General features: G+C 41.1%; 1 protein-coding gene across 3 annotated transcripts in view; it reads right to left on the bottom strand.

The window, feature by feature from the left end:
• Positions 1-2232: 2232 nt before the first annotated feature.
• The window catches only part of hdac7a (histone deacetylase 7a), a 60556-nt gene continuing 45891 nt past the window's right edge, over positions 2233-16897 (bottom strand). For all 3 annotated transcript variants that reach the window (XM_035158310.2, XM_035158311.2, XM_035158312.2), the window contains 10 exons: positions 16256-16363; positions 14348-14403; positions 13494-13581; positions 13204-13323; positions 13019-13116; positions 7181-7299; positions 6806-6939; positions 6335-6416; positions 5781-5919; positions 2233-5686 (listed from right to left, as the gene is read on the bottom strand). In XM_035158310.2, the coding sequence (XP_035014201.2) occupies positions 5644-5686; positions 5781-5919; positions 6335-6416; positions 6806-6939; positions 7181-7299; positions 13019-13116; positions 13204-13323; positions 13494-13581; positions 14348-14403; positions 16256-16363 (987 nt within the window). In that variant the 3' untranslated portion in view covers positions 2233-5643. The remainder of the gene's footprint in view (positions 5687-5780; positions 5920-6334; positions 6417-6805; positions 6940-7180; positions 7300-13018; positions 13117-13203; positions 13324-13493; positions 13582-14347; positions 14404-16255; positions 16364-16897) is intronic.

The raw sequence follows: 16897 nt of genomic DNA, 5'->3' as shown, positions 1-16897 counted from the left end.
AATCTCCAATCGTAAATATCAAACTTGTTTGATATAATCGGTATCGTGACCTGACCGGGAGGCGTCACCAACCGGATGTAGCATACTGGTACAGCTGTGACTGAAAACAACAACACATTTCCAACTCACCTCCAGCTCGCGCTGCAAAATGTATACTCCTTCTCAGCTATGATTTCATCAATGTTTTTTTATTTTAGTTTTTTTGTCCTCCTTCATGTTTATTTTTGGTGGCGGTAACACACCTAAAAGTTGTTTGCCAACCGCCATTAAAAAACTGAAGAAGAAAAATTAGACTATCGCAAGTTTCTGTGAGATTCCAAATCTCTTGAATTGCCACTGTGAAATTGTTTCCTACAAACGACAAGTGTGTGGTCTGATGTTCTGGCCAGATCATCCAGTGTGTGTGTTCTGACGATTAAATGATTACAAATCTGTTAAACCTGTCAATATGTCTGAGGTCTCCCACATTGTTAAAATTAGTAAAGAGTTGAAAATCCTCTAGTGTGCACCAGGCTTTACCAAACTCTGACTTGTAGAAGATCGAAGGACTGGTGAGTTTTCAGTAAAGGCTCCATTCACACTCGCAGGTGTTTCCAGTTGTTCAGATCAGACGTCTGCAGGTTCAAGTTAGGAAGTGAATCAAATTCACAAATCTCTCAGCTCCGTGTGCACGATGTAAGAATCAAGCCGCACAGTAGATTGATGCAGATGCCAATCAGTTGGATTTTAGTTTTCAGATTCAGGATTTCTGCTTTTTTCAGGGGAGAGGGTTGTACTGACAAATGTTTTAGAGCTGAAGGGCTGCACATGGTTCAAAGTTTGTGATTAAACATAATATAACAGCGAAATTAAGTTCTGCCAACAAACCCTCCCTGTTTTAATTTGAATGAGCTCAACAGAGTCATATGACACGTTGATTAAGAGAGGCTTTAGTTCACTGAACTGTGGAGCTGCTTGTTCTGTGGATCCTGGCTTTCAGCAGGTGACTGATTAGAAAGCTGATCACGCAGAGACGTCACATCTGGGATCAAATGACAAATCCAAGAATTCACGTCATCTCAAGACCGACCGACTGATTAAAACAGATGCAGTGATTAAACAATATCAAAAACAGATTATAGCACTGACCATAAAGGTTGTGGCTGAATCGTGACTGCACTTATTTCGTTATCATGTCTACACACAGCACAGAAATGGAAGGTTTATGAATGAGATGCTTGTATGACTAACAGCATTGGGTTTAATTGCCCTGAACTGAAATTGACTCTGTCTGACGTATGTTATCCACAATATATTTGTCTTTTTTTCAAGACATTTCTGCATTCATGTTTTAAAGTTAGGATGTGTGTCGATTTTAACTTCAGGAGTTTGAGCCAGTTAGCAGCTACTAAGGCCAGAGATGTAGGTTTGCTGCTTTTAACTTTGCATATGTTTTCCAGTGTTTTTATTTAGAATTAAAATCCGGGAGTTGTGGTTCTGTGGTGTGCCCTCTAGTGGAATACTCTATTACATATTAGATATATATTAAAAGTGGATGTAGCTCCCGGCTCTGTTGCGGAAGAGCTTAAAATTGCAATACCACGGACATAGTATTCATAGCAAACATGTGAACACTTCACATCACGATGCATTTATTTCATCGACTGCGTTGCTAAACAGCAGGTTTACCTCCAACCTCAGCATGTTGGTCATTTAACATGATAATATGCTATGGCAGCATTAGCTCACTGAACATGCTGGCAATATACTGGTTTGTAATTTGTATGCTACGTCTATAGCTAGCACTTAATCATCAGGTTGACCGTGTCTAAAAAGATGGAATTGAAACAGCTACTCACAGCTTGCTACCCACGACAAGATGGAAAATGTCACTTAAAATACAAATACAGTCAATTTCCACGTGCCTTTATCCTGACCTGTTGCTGCTTGTCCAATTTCAGATACTTTTTAACTGACACACCATTTTATGGTAGAAATATACCACAATACATTATCTGAAAGAAGAACATTGCTTCAGATGTGTTTCAACACTAACATAATAATACCCACTTAATAGTAATAATAATAATAATTACAATATTAATCAATAACAATAATAAAACTGCCCATCTATCTGGTAACTTTCTCTATTTATAGAGTTATTGCCAAAATTAAAATATAATCCATTTTCCATTTGCAATTATTTTATTTTGTGATACTTGGACAAGGAAATATAAAAAACTGGCTCATACAAGAAGTTATTTCTTTTAATCAAGAGTAAAGAGAAAAATAACAGTACAAAATAGAGAATCTTTCTATACATACACATGGTAGGAAAAGTGAAAGAAAAATAACACATACAGGTAAATAATAAAGAGTAGCATGAAACAACGATTTCAATGTCATGTTCATACATACAGAGTTACCGTAAGTCCAGTTAGTTAAGAGTTACCAATACACACACTACTGAATGCATCAAGGCACATGTGTGACATGTGTATTTTGGTCTTGAAGTTTCTATTTACAGTGTCTTTCTTTAAGAAGAAGGTACACATGACATCATTAATAAAGGGAATTAAGAGTTGAGGCGGTAGTGGCCTCTTCATAAGACAAAAACTGGGAATATAATACAGGAGGTCACTTACAGTATTCAACAGGCACACAAACATAAACACAGACTAACACTTGTGGATGCATACACAAAACACATGATAGAAGTTTACATATAAACTAGTGCACATACAATCAGACACTCTCTATTTCTATCCCTCTCACACACACACACAAACACACACACACACACACACACACACACACACACACACACACTCGTCGACATGGACATTTACTTCATAGACATCACAGGCACCTGTTGGGCACGCTGTGTAAAACCGACACAGCATATTGTTACTGCCACTTGTTGACAACACTATGAACAAAATGAAAAGAGTGACACACTTGTTTCAGTTGCACTCTTTTAAAGAACACCAATCGTCCAGGCAACATGTCCTCGATAGCTCCGACTGTCATGGAGCAGTGGTGACAGAGGCCCTGTGGTCATTTTGTCTAATGTAAAAAACTCTGAGACCTTCTGTTGGGCAGACGCTGCCCAGGGTCTGATAGAAGCAAGCTCAACACTACAATACATTTCCCTACCTGGAAGCTGAACTGACAATAATTCCTTCAGCATGTCACATAAACTGCACATTGTCCTGGTTTCAGTCAAGATTTTACAAAAGCTGCATCAAATCAAGTCTCATTTGATCAATCTCTGCCAACATGAGCTGCTTTAAATCCAATTATGAATGTAGAAACCGCTTTCAGATAAAGGAGTGAGTCAAATATGAATTTCATTTGTCTTAGTTCCGTTAGAGAGACCGTTTAGTGTCTACCTAAGAAGCTACTTCAGAAGCTTTAACAACATAAAATTTAAGAAATCTGGAATAAAAATGTAAATTTTGCAAAATCTCATTATACTGCAGCTTTAATCTAAAAAAGCCTAAATTGGACCTAATGTGCATCAACACACTTAACTTTGCTACATAACAACCTAAGAGACACAATAAACTAAGAAACATGAATCTTGTTAGTTCTAGGATGCAGAGCCCTTCCACGCCCCTACAGCAGGGCAGTCAGAAAAATTCCTCATATCAATGATCAACACGAGCGCTACTACAAAGATGACGGACTGACATGTTAAGCATGGCGTTGTCTATAGCCTGAAGAAGTGCAGATGCTAAGTTCACATACAAACAAAACACAAAGCATTAGTTTCCTTAATTAGACTGTGATGAAGCTCCAAATCTAATTTTCTTTTTTAACATAATGAACATAACATTCAAACGAGGCCATTATCAAAAGTCTGCATATATGATGTTCACTTAAATCCACAGGTTCAAATGTCGTCTTTTATAAAATTAAGAGTCTCTGTGAGAGCACTATCCATGCTGGTCCCTCGAGCTGCTTGCACACACAGTTCTGTTGCCAAGCGCAGGCGGATTTAAGGCAGTTTTCTTTGGGTGATGTCCATTAAGTGCATTAACATTATTGCCACTACAGAACAATACAATGGTCCTCAGTGGTGCCACAGTGGAATGAATGCTCCTTTAGTCTCAAATATTAACAATAACATACAGTATTCAATAATAGTGGTACATCAAGAGTTCATCTTTGTATGTGTGCGTGTAGGTATGTATAAAGAGTGTGTGTGTGTTGTGTGTAAGACACTGAAGACGAGTTCATTTGAAAATCTTGCCTACTTTTCAGACCTACTTCATAGGAACTACAGCTGTACAGTATTTCGGCCGATGCGTGTCCTAAGAATGAGTAACAGGCTTCATAAGACATCTCATGACGAGTGGGGAAAAAAATAATAGCAAACACCATTTCATCCAGATCTTCAAAAAAGAAACATTAAATAACCTAGAGAGAGGAGTTGTTGTTTTTTTCCCCAGAGCTTTGGAATTTCTTATGGTTCACATTATGGAATGAACAGTGCAATTTAACAACAAGGACATTTGCCCTTTTCTTTGTTTCTACAAAAACCACAGTGGTCCACTTTGTGTCTTCATCTTCTCTTTTTCCCTCGACTTCTTTTGTCTTCTTTTAGTGGTTATGACATCATTTAAAGAGACCATTTGTGTCCTCTTTTCCGTTCTCTTTTATTTCATGTGGTCACTTTTCATGTAGATTTTTTTTTTTGCATCTTATCCATTAGGCATGTGTGTGTGAGTACTAGTGATGCGCGTATTGCCGCTCATTCCCACGGCTGCAGCTCCTTTCAAATTGAATCTTGTGCATTCCTGCAATGAGCGCTGCAAGGGAGCGTTCATTTAGTGCAGCCGGGTGCATCATTGAGGTGAGCTGGAGTCGCCAAAATCCTGGCACAATGGATGCTTCTTTATTTTTGGAATGTTAATGCGGTTGCAGGTCTCGAAATTGGAGAAAACCAGTCCTTTGGGCGGGTGATGGGTGGATGAGTGGAGCATACATCCGGATTAGGACGTCAGAGCCGATCCGCGCATCTCTAATGTGTACACGTCATGATTTCACCTGATGTCATACAGTAGGTACGTTCTGTGTCAGCCATTTTGGATCCCATTTGGTTGACAGCTGCTTCTGATACGAGAAGCAACGTGGCACAAGAGAAAACATTTTAGAATCCAAAGTTGTCCCCTTCTAAAAAACAGTTGTCGGTCCTTTCGTTAAGGCAAAGGTAAGGCACCAAATCAGCTGCTGGTAGATAGTGCTAAAAGAAGAATCAGAGCTGGACTCTGTCACTTTCTGCAAGGTTTGAGGTCACAGAGCTCGGACCTCTGAACGTACAAACAGCCCAATGTTAGTCAGGAGACATGAAAAGTCCATAAAAGCTCATGTGTATTGCTCTTTGGTGAGGTTCCAGAAGGTTTCCAAGCTGCATGTCGTGCTGCTGGCTTCATCTGAGTGGTTACCAGCATTGAGGTGTTCACGTGGCAGATCCGTAGAGGTTCAGCATTGAGAGTCAGTGGATGTGCATGTGTGTGTGTGAATAAGGCGCATTGGGGCTCAGTGGCATTACAAACGCGCCCCCCCCTTCGTGGTGATGTGACAGCGCAAGAGAGCCGAGGCAACGAGTTGGGCCCAACTCCTTAAAGCGAGTTCTGTGAGGTGATGGGTCGGTTTCTTCTACATGGAGTCGCAGTCGTGCTCCATCGGCTCATCAGGGCCGCTGGAAAATAAGGTGTAAAATAGATGTGAGTGGAGAGTTAGTGCAAAAATTAAGCATGATTGTGTGTTTACGTGTGTGTGTGTGTTTTCTGTACCTCTTGCTGGAGAGGACTCCCACAGAGAGCGAGGCCAAAGCATTGACAGCATCTGTTTCCTCACAGTCTCTTGTCTGAGCAGCCAGGTGGGACAGACCCACTGATCCACTGTTAGCCTTCACACTCTGCCAGTACTGACCTGTAACATCCACAAACCATCACAGGTCACACCACAGCGATATGGCTCTTGTTCTGATAGGCCACACTAACCCATACAACCGGCTGCGACATATGCGCGTATACACCTTTACAACGTTTCAAACAATGGATGACAATCTATAAGCAAGGGAAGTGATAGGTAACAGTAGAGTTTTGTTGATGACAACAACGATGAAAATTACATTGAAGAAGTTGGAGGAGGAAGAAGAAAGGGGGATCTTGGTGAGTTTGTCGGATTTATTGGATTTTCTTTCAAATGTTTTGAGGGCTTGTATTGGCTCTATTGGTCTTAATAAGTTAAAATGGTAAGAATACGGCAAAGGAGGAGAATGAAGTCTTTTGACAGGTGAAGGTCAAAACAACAAAAAGAAAGAATAAATAATAGTGCTGCTCACTTTGTATCTGTATCACAGTCTGCAGCGATTTGACTGCGTTAGCGTTGGGCTTCTGAAGAAGGACTTCTTCTGACAGTGGCTCCTACAGGACAGACAGGAAGCCATGGTTTCAATGGTTAAATGGTTAGTGACTAAAGAGATATGAAAGATTTACATGATTATTTTCATGAGGAACAACTTTCTACCGATACTGTCTAAAAACATACTGAATCCACAGATGTTAGTCAAAAAAAGACACATTTTACTAAATATGCTACAAACAGACTCAATGAATTTGTTTGTATGCTTAGTTTTCTTTCAATAATTGTCTTCAGATTTGTGAATAGCCCAACCTTATTTGTCCTTATTAAGGAGAATTTTCTACAAATTCATATTCCACAAACTCTGTACAGCATTCCAGCATTGAACATACATGTTTGTCACAGATGATCTCGGATCAGGCAAACAATTCCATTACCCAGCATGCCTTACCTGTATGCCCAGGAGTGCACTGACGCAGGCTTCAGACGCATCGCAGATAGCTGTAAGGTCGTGACCTCCCTCGAGGGCCAAAACCACACGACCTCCTGCTAGAGACATCAGCTGGTGGGTCAGGAAACTGAAACCTGAGGTACACAAAGGTACACATACAAAGTATGAGTACCACGCAAAAGCCAAAAATAAGCTTGGCTGGCAGGTACAGTTGCAATGTTGACACCACATATCGTCAAAAAGTAGGTTTAATTACATTTATAATAATATCCACAGGAGAATCAAGTATTTATTTGCATCTGCTGCTAAAAATGCGACCTTGACATTAGGACTGCAGGACTGACTGTGCAGTCTGATGGCGAGGGCTATGCTCACATTTAGCGGAGACCTTGTACCCTCCCAGAGGAGCCGGGTTGCCCTCAGCAGCATCGAATCCAGCTGACACCAGCACGACGTCCGGGGAGAACTCCTGAGCGATGGGCATCACCACAGACCTGCAGACACACAAACACAGACCAATGTAACTGACAAAACAGACCATAAAGAGACGTCTGTGTTTATGCAGTTCCTACTGGTTACCAATAGAGGTTTATGCAGTAACGCAAGTGTTATTCAACTTTACTTTTTTACCACTAAAATAAGTGGTAATCATTGAAGATTGTGTTACACTTCAAGGAGGTTAGAAATGCACCTGTGCATAAAAAACGAAAATCCATTCTTTGAAATTGTGTATTGCTGTCTTTTGTCCAGATATGTGCCGTTGGAGCCTTAATTATACAGTACAGCTGCTCCAAGAATAGAAGGAGAGGAAACAGGTTTTTTTCTTTAGAGTCACATGCAAACCAATAGTGGAATAACAAGTCTCAGAAATCACTCATGAAACCTGGATTCTGAGATCTGAAATGTCAGTGCCACAACCAGTTCAAAATCCAGAGAGCATTAACATTAGCAATCTGCTCACATAGTATATTTTCTATTTACACTGTATATATTAATTCCACTCTATTTTTATATTTCCTTATGTTTATATTGTATGTTAATTCATTTTAGAGTCGGACTGACTTGCAGTTTGTTGTGCAGTGTGCAGGAGGGTGAAAGGACATCGGACAGTTGGAATTGATTTCTGACATGTCAGTGTGAGGTACATTTCTAAAGTCTCACTGTGTAAGTCCAGCTTAAGGTGTGACTGAGTGGAGTTGTTTTGACACCCTAACAAAACAGCAGAGTGAAATCACTATACGCATGAGAAAATGCATTTGTGTTGGAATGAACAAATCCCTCACATTAATAGAAAAGGAGTGAAATCTGAAACGAACAACGGCACATTTCAACACAATGTGCAAACCATGACAATGTACTTTCCCAACCTGACTTGTTGCCCACATGTCAGTTGATTCACAGCTTAATGAGTCACTTCATTTCATAACTATGTTCCTAATATTCAGTAAATAGTAGGTGTTTAATTGGGCATTTCAAAACTGGACCATCTCCCTGACATGACTAATATTTATGATCAAGTCTAAAAAGATAATTTACATAAAAAGTGGAGCAAGGGTTTGGCTGATCCCAGACTCAGCAGCTTGGGCAGAGCTGACAAAGGACCATTGTTTCTCTGCTGAGGCTGCAGCAGAGTGTGTGTGACAGAGTCATATTGTTTTGTCAGCTCTCGTAGCTGCACAGTGTTATTTGTGAACTTCAAACACGTGAACGTTTCCTTAATGCTATTGTTGTTAAGAAGAGAGCGGAGCTGTCCCGAGGTGGAAAGAGGCTCAACTCTGTGGCTCGATGCTGTCGGCGGAGTTCAAAGTCGGAGTGTGCTGGTCTGTTTCCCATTAGAGGCTTGTCACTCGCCTCACGTCATTGACAACACAGAGAAAAGAGGAAAAACTGCCCATCTGGGATCCATTTAACTTCATTATTCTGCCTGGGGACTTTGGAGACCTCCCTCCCTCCCCTTCATACACACCACACCAACACACACGCACATATTCAAACACATACTGCTGTCATGACTGCATGCAGATGGACAACATGAGCTCACACACAAAAATGAGCCCACATACGTAAAACACTAACACACTTCAAGCATATACACGCAAATACACAACACAAAGACAAAGGCGGCACATGGATGAAATTTCATGCACATACTGACGCAAACACATGACGCGGAAGTGGGTTTTACTGTGTCACACTTTTACAACGCTGTGTGTTGCATGTTGGGGTTGTATTACGCTTTAATTGGATGAATAATTACGATCCATTAAGCAGACCTACACTTCATCATAAACATGCGGATATGAAGCAGAGCATGCACACACACTCCTCACACACACACACACACACACACACACCTAACCACAAAACCCGACCCCACCTCTCCTGTAGACCCATTAAAACTCCTGCGCTCCCCCCAGACAGTAACTACAGACAAACTAATGGAAAGATGGAGGGAAGGAGGGAAGGTGGATGAAGGGGGGGGCGCTTATTAAAGATCAATCAAGGGAGGAGAAGTAGAGTTGGGGGAACCTGTGTGTGTGTGTGTGTGTGTGTGTGTGTGTGTGTGTGTGTGTGTGTGTGTGTGTGTGTGTGTGTGTGTGTGTGTGTGTGTAGGGTGGTGAGGGTCAGGGTGATGGAAAAGAAGGGGGGAGGAGTGTGAAGGATAATGTGAAAAAGCACCAAAGCCCCCTCTCTGTAGTTGCAGCACTCAGACTTTACCCATGAACCTCTTCTCCTACTCTTTACCTCAGACCATTCAACACCTGCAAACTTTATTAATGATAAATTATGCATGGTATGCATTATTTCATAAAACGCTATTCATAAAACCTAAGACATGTTCCTCTTGCTTCTCAGTGAGTACAGTGCAGTAATTTACTTTCTCTGCACATTTACTCACTAGAAATTCCAGATCCGCCCCCTGATCCAGATCAGTACCAAAGTTTAAGGGGAACTTTTTCGGAAATAATGTCACATTTGGAATCATAAATTCGGATTTGTTGTCGAACACATTACTTAATTTGGGAAGATTTTTCATCCATGTATGAAAACACAGCCTATAACTTCAGTCTTCATAGAAGAGTTTGCAATGTACAAATCCTTGATGTGTATGGAGAAGAAAACAGCCAAACAACTGCTCATAGAAAGAACTGCTTAGAATCTCCGTTACTATTATTATTAACTTAATTTGATTTGTTTTGTGTTGTTTTCATTTCAATCTCACTTCATGTATCTTCTTGTCTGTATTTAAGTTTCTCCTTGTTGTGGACTGGGTTGAAGACAGTTGATGTTTTGGGCCTGTTTACCTCATTGAGACATTAAATGTGATGTGTGTGGCTGCATCATTAACTTGTACAGCGTATCTGGCATCCTGGTGGCCTCTGTATCTAAGGTACTGACCAGGTTCAATGTTCAAGTCCACTTTGTTGCATGCCATCCTCTGTCCTTTTTTCCCCTCATGTCTCATTTTATAATTACTAATAGAAAAACGTTTTACCTGGAATCAGGGATTCGTATTCACATCACATACTAAAATTAAATGATTCTCTATAACTGAGTGGACAATCATCTGGAAATATTTGTCCCATCATCTCATCATCTGGAGCTACAGGCAGACTGACACAAATCAAATTATTACTTAGAACTTATATCAGGTCCAGATCTGGAGACAGGGCCATACAAGTGGCATTATGTAATAAAAATGATTATTTGAAACAGTTTTGTTGGCGCCCTTGATCATGAGGAGGAACTTCCATCTTAATTCTGGGAGAATGGTTGAACTCAATTTTGTAATTTGATCCTTTTTTTCTCTTAAACTCTGTTTTCTGTTGTCTTCGTGACATCGAGCTGCGGCAGGTCCACACCTTCCTCTCTGAATACTGTTCTTGGACAACACAGAAGCTCTTACACATCCAAACACTGAAGACGGTCTGTCACATGAAAACAAAACACTGCAGCCAGCATTACATCGTTCAATGCACACACAATGTCTCCTGTGCAAACAGGGAGGAACACATTCTAAATTCTAAGCAGATGGATGTGAAAGTATCAAATATCGAGCAGTTCAAAGCTGCAGTAAATTGTTTTCTTCAGACTCCAGAAGGAGGGCACCATTTTAAAGATTACATCTAAATCAAATATCTGGTTGTAAAACGTGTCTCCACACAAAATACCATGCCACATTATGGAATACCATAATATAACATGCAATATTCACACTGCACACAGGACATCTGCGGCCAGATGAACATTTTCTCTTATAACAGCTCTCACTACCCTACATGTTGAACACAGTCACATCTTGAGTGTCAGGTTTCATGTCACTGGGTGCACAAACCCCCACCTACAAATTATTCTCATACGTAAATCTGTCTTTCTGTTGCTCTGCTCCAAACAAAGGTCAGAGGTCAGGATCATACTACAAGGAGGCAAGTCCTGGAGCAGCCTCTTATGGCCAAGGGGGCCTTTGCCTTTTCATTTATCTACTCAATCCTGAATCAATCTGTGTAAGATCAATCTGTTAAGAATCCCAAAAAGTGCATTGTTGAATTTGGTGTGAATTGGACACACAATGTGTTCAACATTAAAGCGCTTTGAATAAAGAGGCGTCCTGCACTCCAGCAGTCAGTGGGTGTGCAGCTTGGACTAATCATCGTAAGTGATCACAACAACAGCGGGCTCACAACAATGGGCAAATTCACGACAACGGAAACAACCACTGATTCTGCAGTTTGGGCTTCTGAGTCCAGTTTCACAGAACTTTGAATAAACAGGTGAACAGCTCTTTATGCAGCAGCAGTGGTGCAGCAGGTCTTTACTTTTACAGTTTCAGGAAGACGGGTCATGCAAACACACTGCACTAGTATCTAAATCTTTTCAAATGAGCAGAAATCTTGTGTATCAGCAATGACAGGAACTTAATGCACTGAGGCAGATCATTGCTGTCTGGGCCTGTCTGCTTATTTTGTCAGTTTACTAATGTTCGGATCGCGGCCCACCCACCTGATGGGCACTTGAGTGAGTGCGTGTTTGATTTTGTGTTTGTGCTGCATATAAACATATGCATGCTTGTGTGCATGGGCAAAGGTTCCCCCCTGTTATGTCTGTGACTTTGCCACTGTTCCCCTTTTCCAGTAACCTTGTGGTTACGGCAGTTTCCTTGGGGTTTGCTGCACCAGACAACCAAAAAGCCCACACTACTGAAGCTTTACTGGTTCCAAACACCCACCGACAACAATTACCCAACCCACGAGCAGGAAGTAACAAGCTGTAGTCTGTCAAACACAAGACCTGGGCGCCATTTGCTGTAAAGCATCTGAAGTTACTGGAAACAGGCCCCGGCAGACACATGCTCTCCAAATGACAAGGATTATTAACTACGCAAGAAGTACGTCAGAGGCGATGTGAGGCCGAGCTTCTGATCAGCTTCGGTGTGTTTGTTGTGGCTCAGTGTAAAGGAAGTGAGAGGGGTTGTCTGATTACAGCTCCACTTAATGTCCTTATCCTGATCAATAAAACAGCTGGTGGCAAAACTATAGTTGGCTTTTTTCGCCAATTTGACTAGATTTCACATCCCAGACACAAATTAAAGCCAGAAGGACAGAAAAAACGATTTGCATTCCTTGTGTCCTGGTCTTACTTTGTGAGCATGCGGATACAATGACAACAGGAAGAGCTATTGTGGCTCATTGTCTCTGCACCGTGACGGCTTTTTGTGTCCAGATCTTAATAAGAAAGAGCTGCAGTGACAAATACATACATGATTTACAACTTTTAAAACTCTTCTCAAAATAAGTTTAAGGAGGCCTTTTTAATGTACTGGATCTGAGAACTTCTACATCTCTACAACATAACGAGATGGGCGACTAAATAACGAAAAGAATATGAATAAGCGAAAGCAGATGCCTCCATAAAGGACACATGGGGTCAATACTTTGATGAGTATTAAAGTTATATGAATCACATGCTATATCCTTCACAGTATCCAGATCTTTGCCAAACCTATGATCTATGGGAGATTTTGGAAGAATATGAGATGTTGTTCGTCCCTGCGGTGTACAGCGCTCCCACAGACAAGGAGGATCTGCATCAGGGAGCACTCTCACTCAGCTCAGACACTTTATGCCAGTTTTTCCCCTTTGATTTGTCACCCATCTGTATACATGTCGTCAGTTTGTGTTGCAGTGTATAAAAGAGAGCAGTAGCCGGTTCTACCTGAATGCGGCGAGGTACTCAGCATCTCCCATGGGCGGGTCCAGTCCGCCCGTCCACGCCACGTTAACATTGAAGCCCTCACCTGCTCCAGAACCAACCTAAAACCCAAAAATTCATATATTTAGAATTGATCTTAATTCTTTTGATTCACAAAAGGGCTACAAAGGATTGTGGATGTCACCCACCTCAGCCGGTGACCCACTGCCAGGAAAGAAGTTCCCGTCGTCGTAGCGATGAAGCGAGATGTAGAGAACACTGGGGTCGCTGTAGAACACTTCCTGGGTGCCGTTACCATGGTGAACATCCTAGCAGCAGAATGAAAGAAGACCTATTACTACTAAACTGTACAAATCAGCACCACAGGATATAACTTCACATCAGAGTTTTACAGACACGCTCACATCAAATATCACATCAAAATAATTAACAATGGTGAAAATACCTGCGTGGAGTGAGAGTAAAGAAACCATCTTACCCAGTCAACAATGAGGACCTTGCTGACGCTGAGCTTGTGCTGGAGCTGCTTGGCTGCTATTGCCACTGAATTGAAGTAACAAAAACCCCTGTAGAAAACACAGTGGATACATATGAATATTAAAAAGTCGTTTTCATTAACCTCTCCCATAGATAGTTTATTCTCCATTGTTGTTACGTGAGTGTTATACAGTCATAAAAGGTTCAAAAAGCCTCTGTGCCTCTGGTTTGTCTGTAGTGTAAGTCAGTGACTACGGGTACATGGACACCGATATCCCAATATAAACCCCATTAATAAATAATGACACTAGCTGTAAACAGCATTTTATGATTAACCTAACCTGAATAAGATCACACTCAGAATAATCAATAATCAAATTAAGACATGTGGAGTATGACAATCTTAGTCACATTATGTAGACAGTATACATCTTAATCTTATTATAACGTCCACGTTTTCACATCATTTTGCAACGTCGACATATCGTAGTTACCAACTGCTTGGCGATGCTACCCTGGGTGTAAACTAGATAGAAAAATAAAAAACAGTTCTAGCTTTTGCAAAAATAGAAATAAAAGTCTCTAAAGGTATAAAGTAGCATCCTACATCTAACTAAACTATTCCAGGTTGAGGTTTTAAAACTGGTGGAATAACGTATAAAGTATTAATCTTACTTAATGTTTCCCTTTTTCTTAAATATCCTTCAAAGGGAAGCTGCTGACCGTGCAGCACTCTCTGTGGTCAGGCTGAGCATGTGACTGACACACACACACACACACACACACACACACACACACACACGCACACACACACACACGCACGCACACGCACGCACGCACGCACTACACACTTACATTGGATTGGAGGGGTCTGCGTGATGCCCAGGCGGCCTGACCACAGCAAAGCCGTTCTGTGCAGAGGAAGAAGATGCTATTAATCAGTGTGTGACTGGAACTTTAAATGCACCGTCTTAATCTTACTTTTTATACAGTACAGGAATTAAACAGAAAAGTAAAATTCTTCCTCAAAGGCACAATCCCGCTACCGAAATTCAAAACCCCCAAATAACAGACAACAACCTATGCTTTTTGGTCTGTGTCAGGTTTGTTTACATCAGTGCCAAGTGTTATGATCATAATCTTAAATTATATGAGAGAGAATCCCTGTAATGTATATGAACACAGGTTCCTTCCTGTAGCCTCAACTCACAGCTCCTCACAGCAGCAGCACAGGGACACACTAATGCCCATGAGCACAACCAACAGACATGAACTCTCTTTTATGCCTCCTGTTCTTAAACCGTTTTATATATCAAATTAATGTTGGTAAAATGTTCTCTGCCCTTTCTTATGATTCCAAAAGATATGAATTCCTTGTTTATTATCATTATTATTATAAGTTGTTGTGTAAGGTTTTCATTTTGAATTAGCCGCTCTTCTTTGCCTCAAAGAGTAAACCCCAAAGCACACACACAAGATCAAATGGATGAGTTCCGGTCATTCATGGTGCTTATTGTAAATGAATATATACAGTGGTAGCAGTGTAGTGGTTTGTGTGCTACAATGGCTCATCATAGGGTGCCCTTTATTGTTTTGCACATTTCTGTTGTTGCTTTATTTTAGGGTTGAAATGTTTGGAATGAAGCTGCCGCCTTTTATACGCTTTTAGCCAGTGGTATATTTACATTTGATTTCAGGTTTCTCCCAGACTTTTAACCATTGTGAGGAGGAGAATGAGGAAATGGAGGCATTTTTATAACAGGGAAAACTGAAACCCAGTCATCTTTGAAGTGGCTTGGTGGCCTCTTAAGGCAGAGTGAGGCACACTTTGCATTTTGAAGTCTCTCTCAGAGCCTAGTAGTTTTCATTCAGGGACAAAGCATCGTTAGCTGTGGACACACGCACTCCAGAATGACTTCACAATGTTTTTAACGTTGGTTTTGTCCCATTGCCCAGTGCCTGGAAATATAAACTTTGCATGTAGGAGTGTAACATCATTTTCATGTCTCTGCAAAAATAATATGTATTTAATCAATGTTTGGTGTGGGAGTAGATCCACCTCGTGTTTGAGTCACTTACGTTATGGCAGGAACACATTACAATATTGAAACTATCTGTTTACATACTTCAGATACTAGTGCAGTCCCTGTTTGGAATGGTCTGTTCTCTTGTCCTGTGTTAAAGCTCCTGAGCTACTTCAGAATGATTCCTTGTCATTAGCGAGTCCTCCTTAAACAGTTCTACAATATACTGCCCCTTTTGTGTGCAGAGCTTTTTATAAACAGTCTATGGTGCAAAGAGAAGTTAGAAAAACCTTGTGTTCATCCTACCTGTCCTACTGTTCATGTGTGTGCTTCATATATAAGTTTGAATGATTTGAACTGCTGTTATTTTTCATACATTGGGTTATTTCAGAGGTGTGTTAAGCAACCTATACAATCTTCAGACCCAGGTTACAAGACAATTTGCCTCAAAAGAAAGTGATCCCATTATTGTTGTTGCCATGATGGTCGCCTGTTTATGTGAAGTTTACCTGATGTGAACACAGTGCATTTCCAAATCGCTACAAATTCAACAATGCACCTTTTCGGACCACTCTCTGTGGTCTGTGGTAAGTTTTGACCTTTTGGCAGGTAACTCGCAGAAGAAATTCCAACAAGCTGCCTGTTATGGAGTTGACAGAGTAACTTCTGGCGCCCTTGTCCGTCTATTTGACAAAGTCGCATCCTTAGTGCAGAGCGACTGCAGAGTGTAGTTTCTCACCTTCAGTTCTCCTTTGGCCACTCTGCATGCCAGCTCCACTACGCTGCCCGCCGCCATGCGTGCCGCCGTAGAGGTGTGAGACTCGTTCCATATTGTGTCATTATCAACCTGCCGATTAACAGACAAATGATGGAGGTTATTAATCTATTGATTAAAAAGAAATATCCACACATATCCAAAAGTGGGGAACTATTATTACTTGTGTTAATTATTTTTTATAACTGGCGAGTATTCCACACCTCAGACAGACCTTCACACTGATTCTAAATATGATTCCCACCTGTACATATGTGCAGGACATGGAAGAAAAGTGAAGAATTTCTCTGGGGCAAGGATGACCCAACTTACAGCTGTGACTCTAAAGTGAAAATGTTACACTCTCTAATGTTGTGGTCAGACTCATATTTGCAACTAATTTTATTTTCCCTTTCTCTGTGCTGTTTGTTCACAGGCTGGCATTACTGTCCATCTGGCTTGGACAAGAGAATTCCAGGCATTTCTTTTATCCTGGTCGTGGACATATTGTTCCCGTTAGTCTGACTTGTCATGGTCTGACGCGGACTGACAGGCCCACATTAGCATTTGGCCCAGCCGGCTCTCTTTTCCTCTTTAATATCCTGTCTTCCTTTCTGTCCTTCTTGT

The sequence above is a fragment of the Hippoglossus stenolepis genome, chromosome 6 (genome assembly GCF_022539355.2).
Source record: "Hippoglossus stenolepis isolate QCI-W04-F060 chromosome 6, HSTE1.2, whole genome shotgun sequence".
In the NCBI taxonomy this organism is placed as follows: domain Eukaryota; kingdom Metazoa; phylum Chordata; class Actinopteri; order Pleuronectiformes; family Pleuronectidae; genus Hippoglossus; species Hippoglossus stenolepis.
The sequence above is the reverse complement of the archived record's forward strand: the minus strand, read 5'-3'. Positions and strand labels throughout refer to the sequence as shown.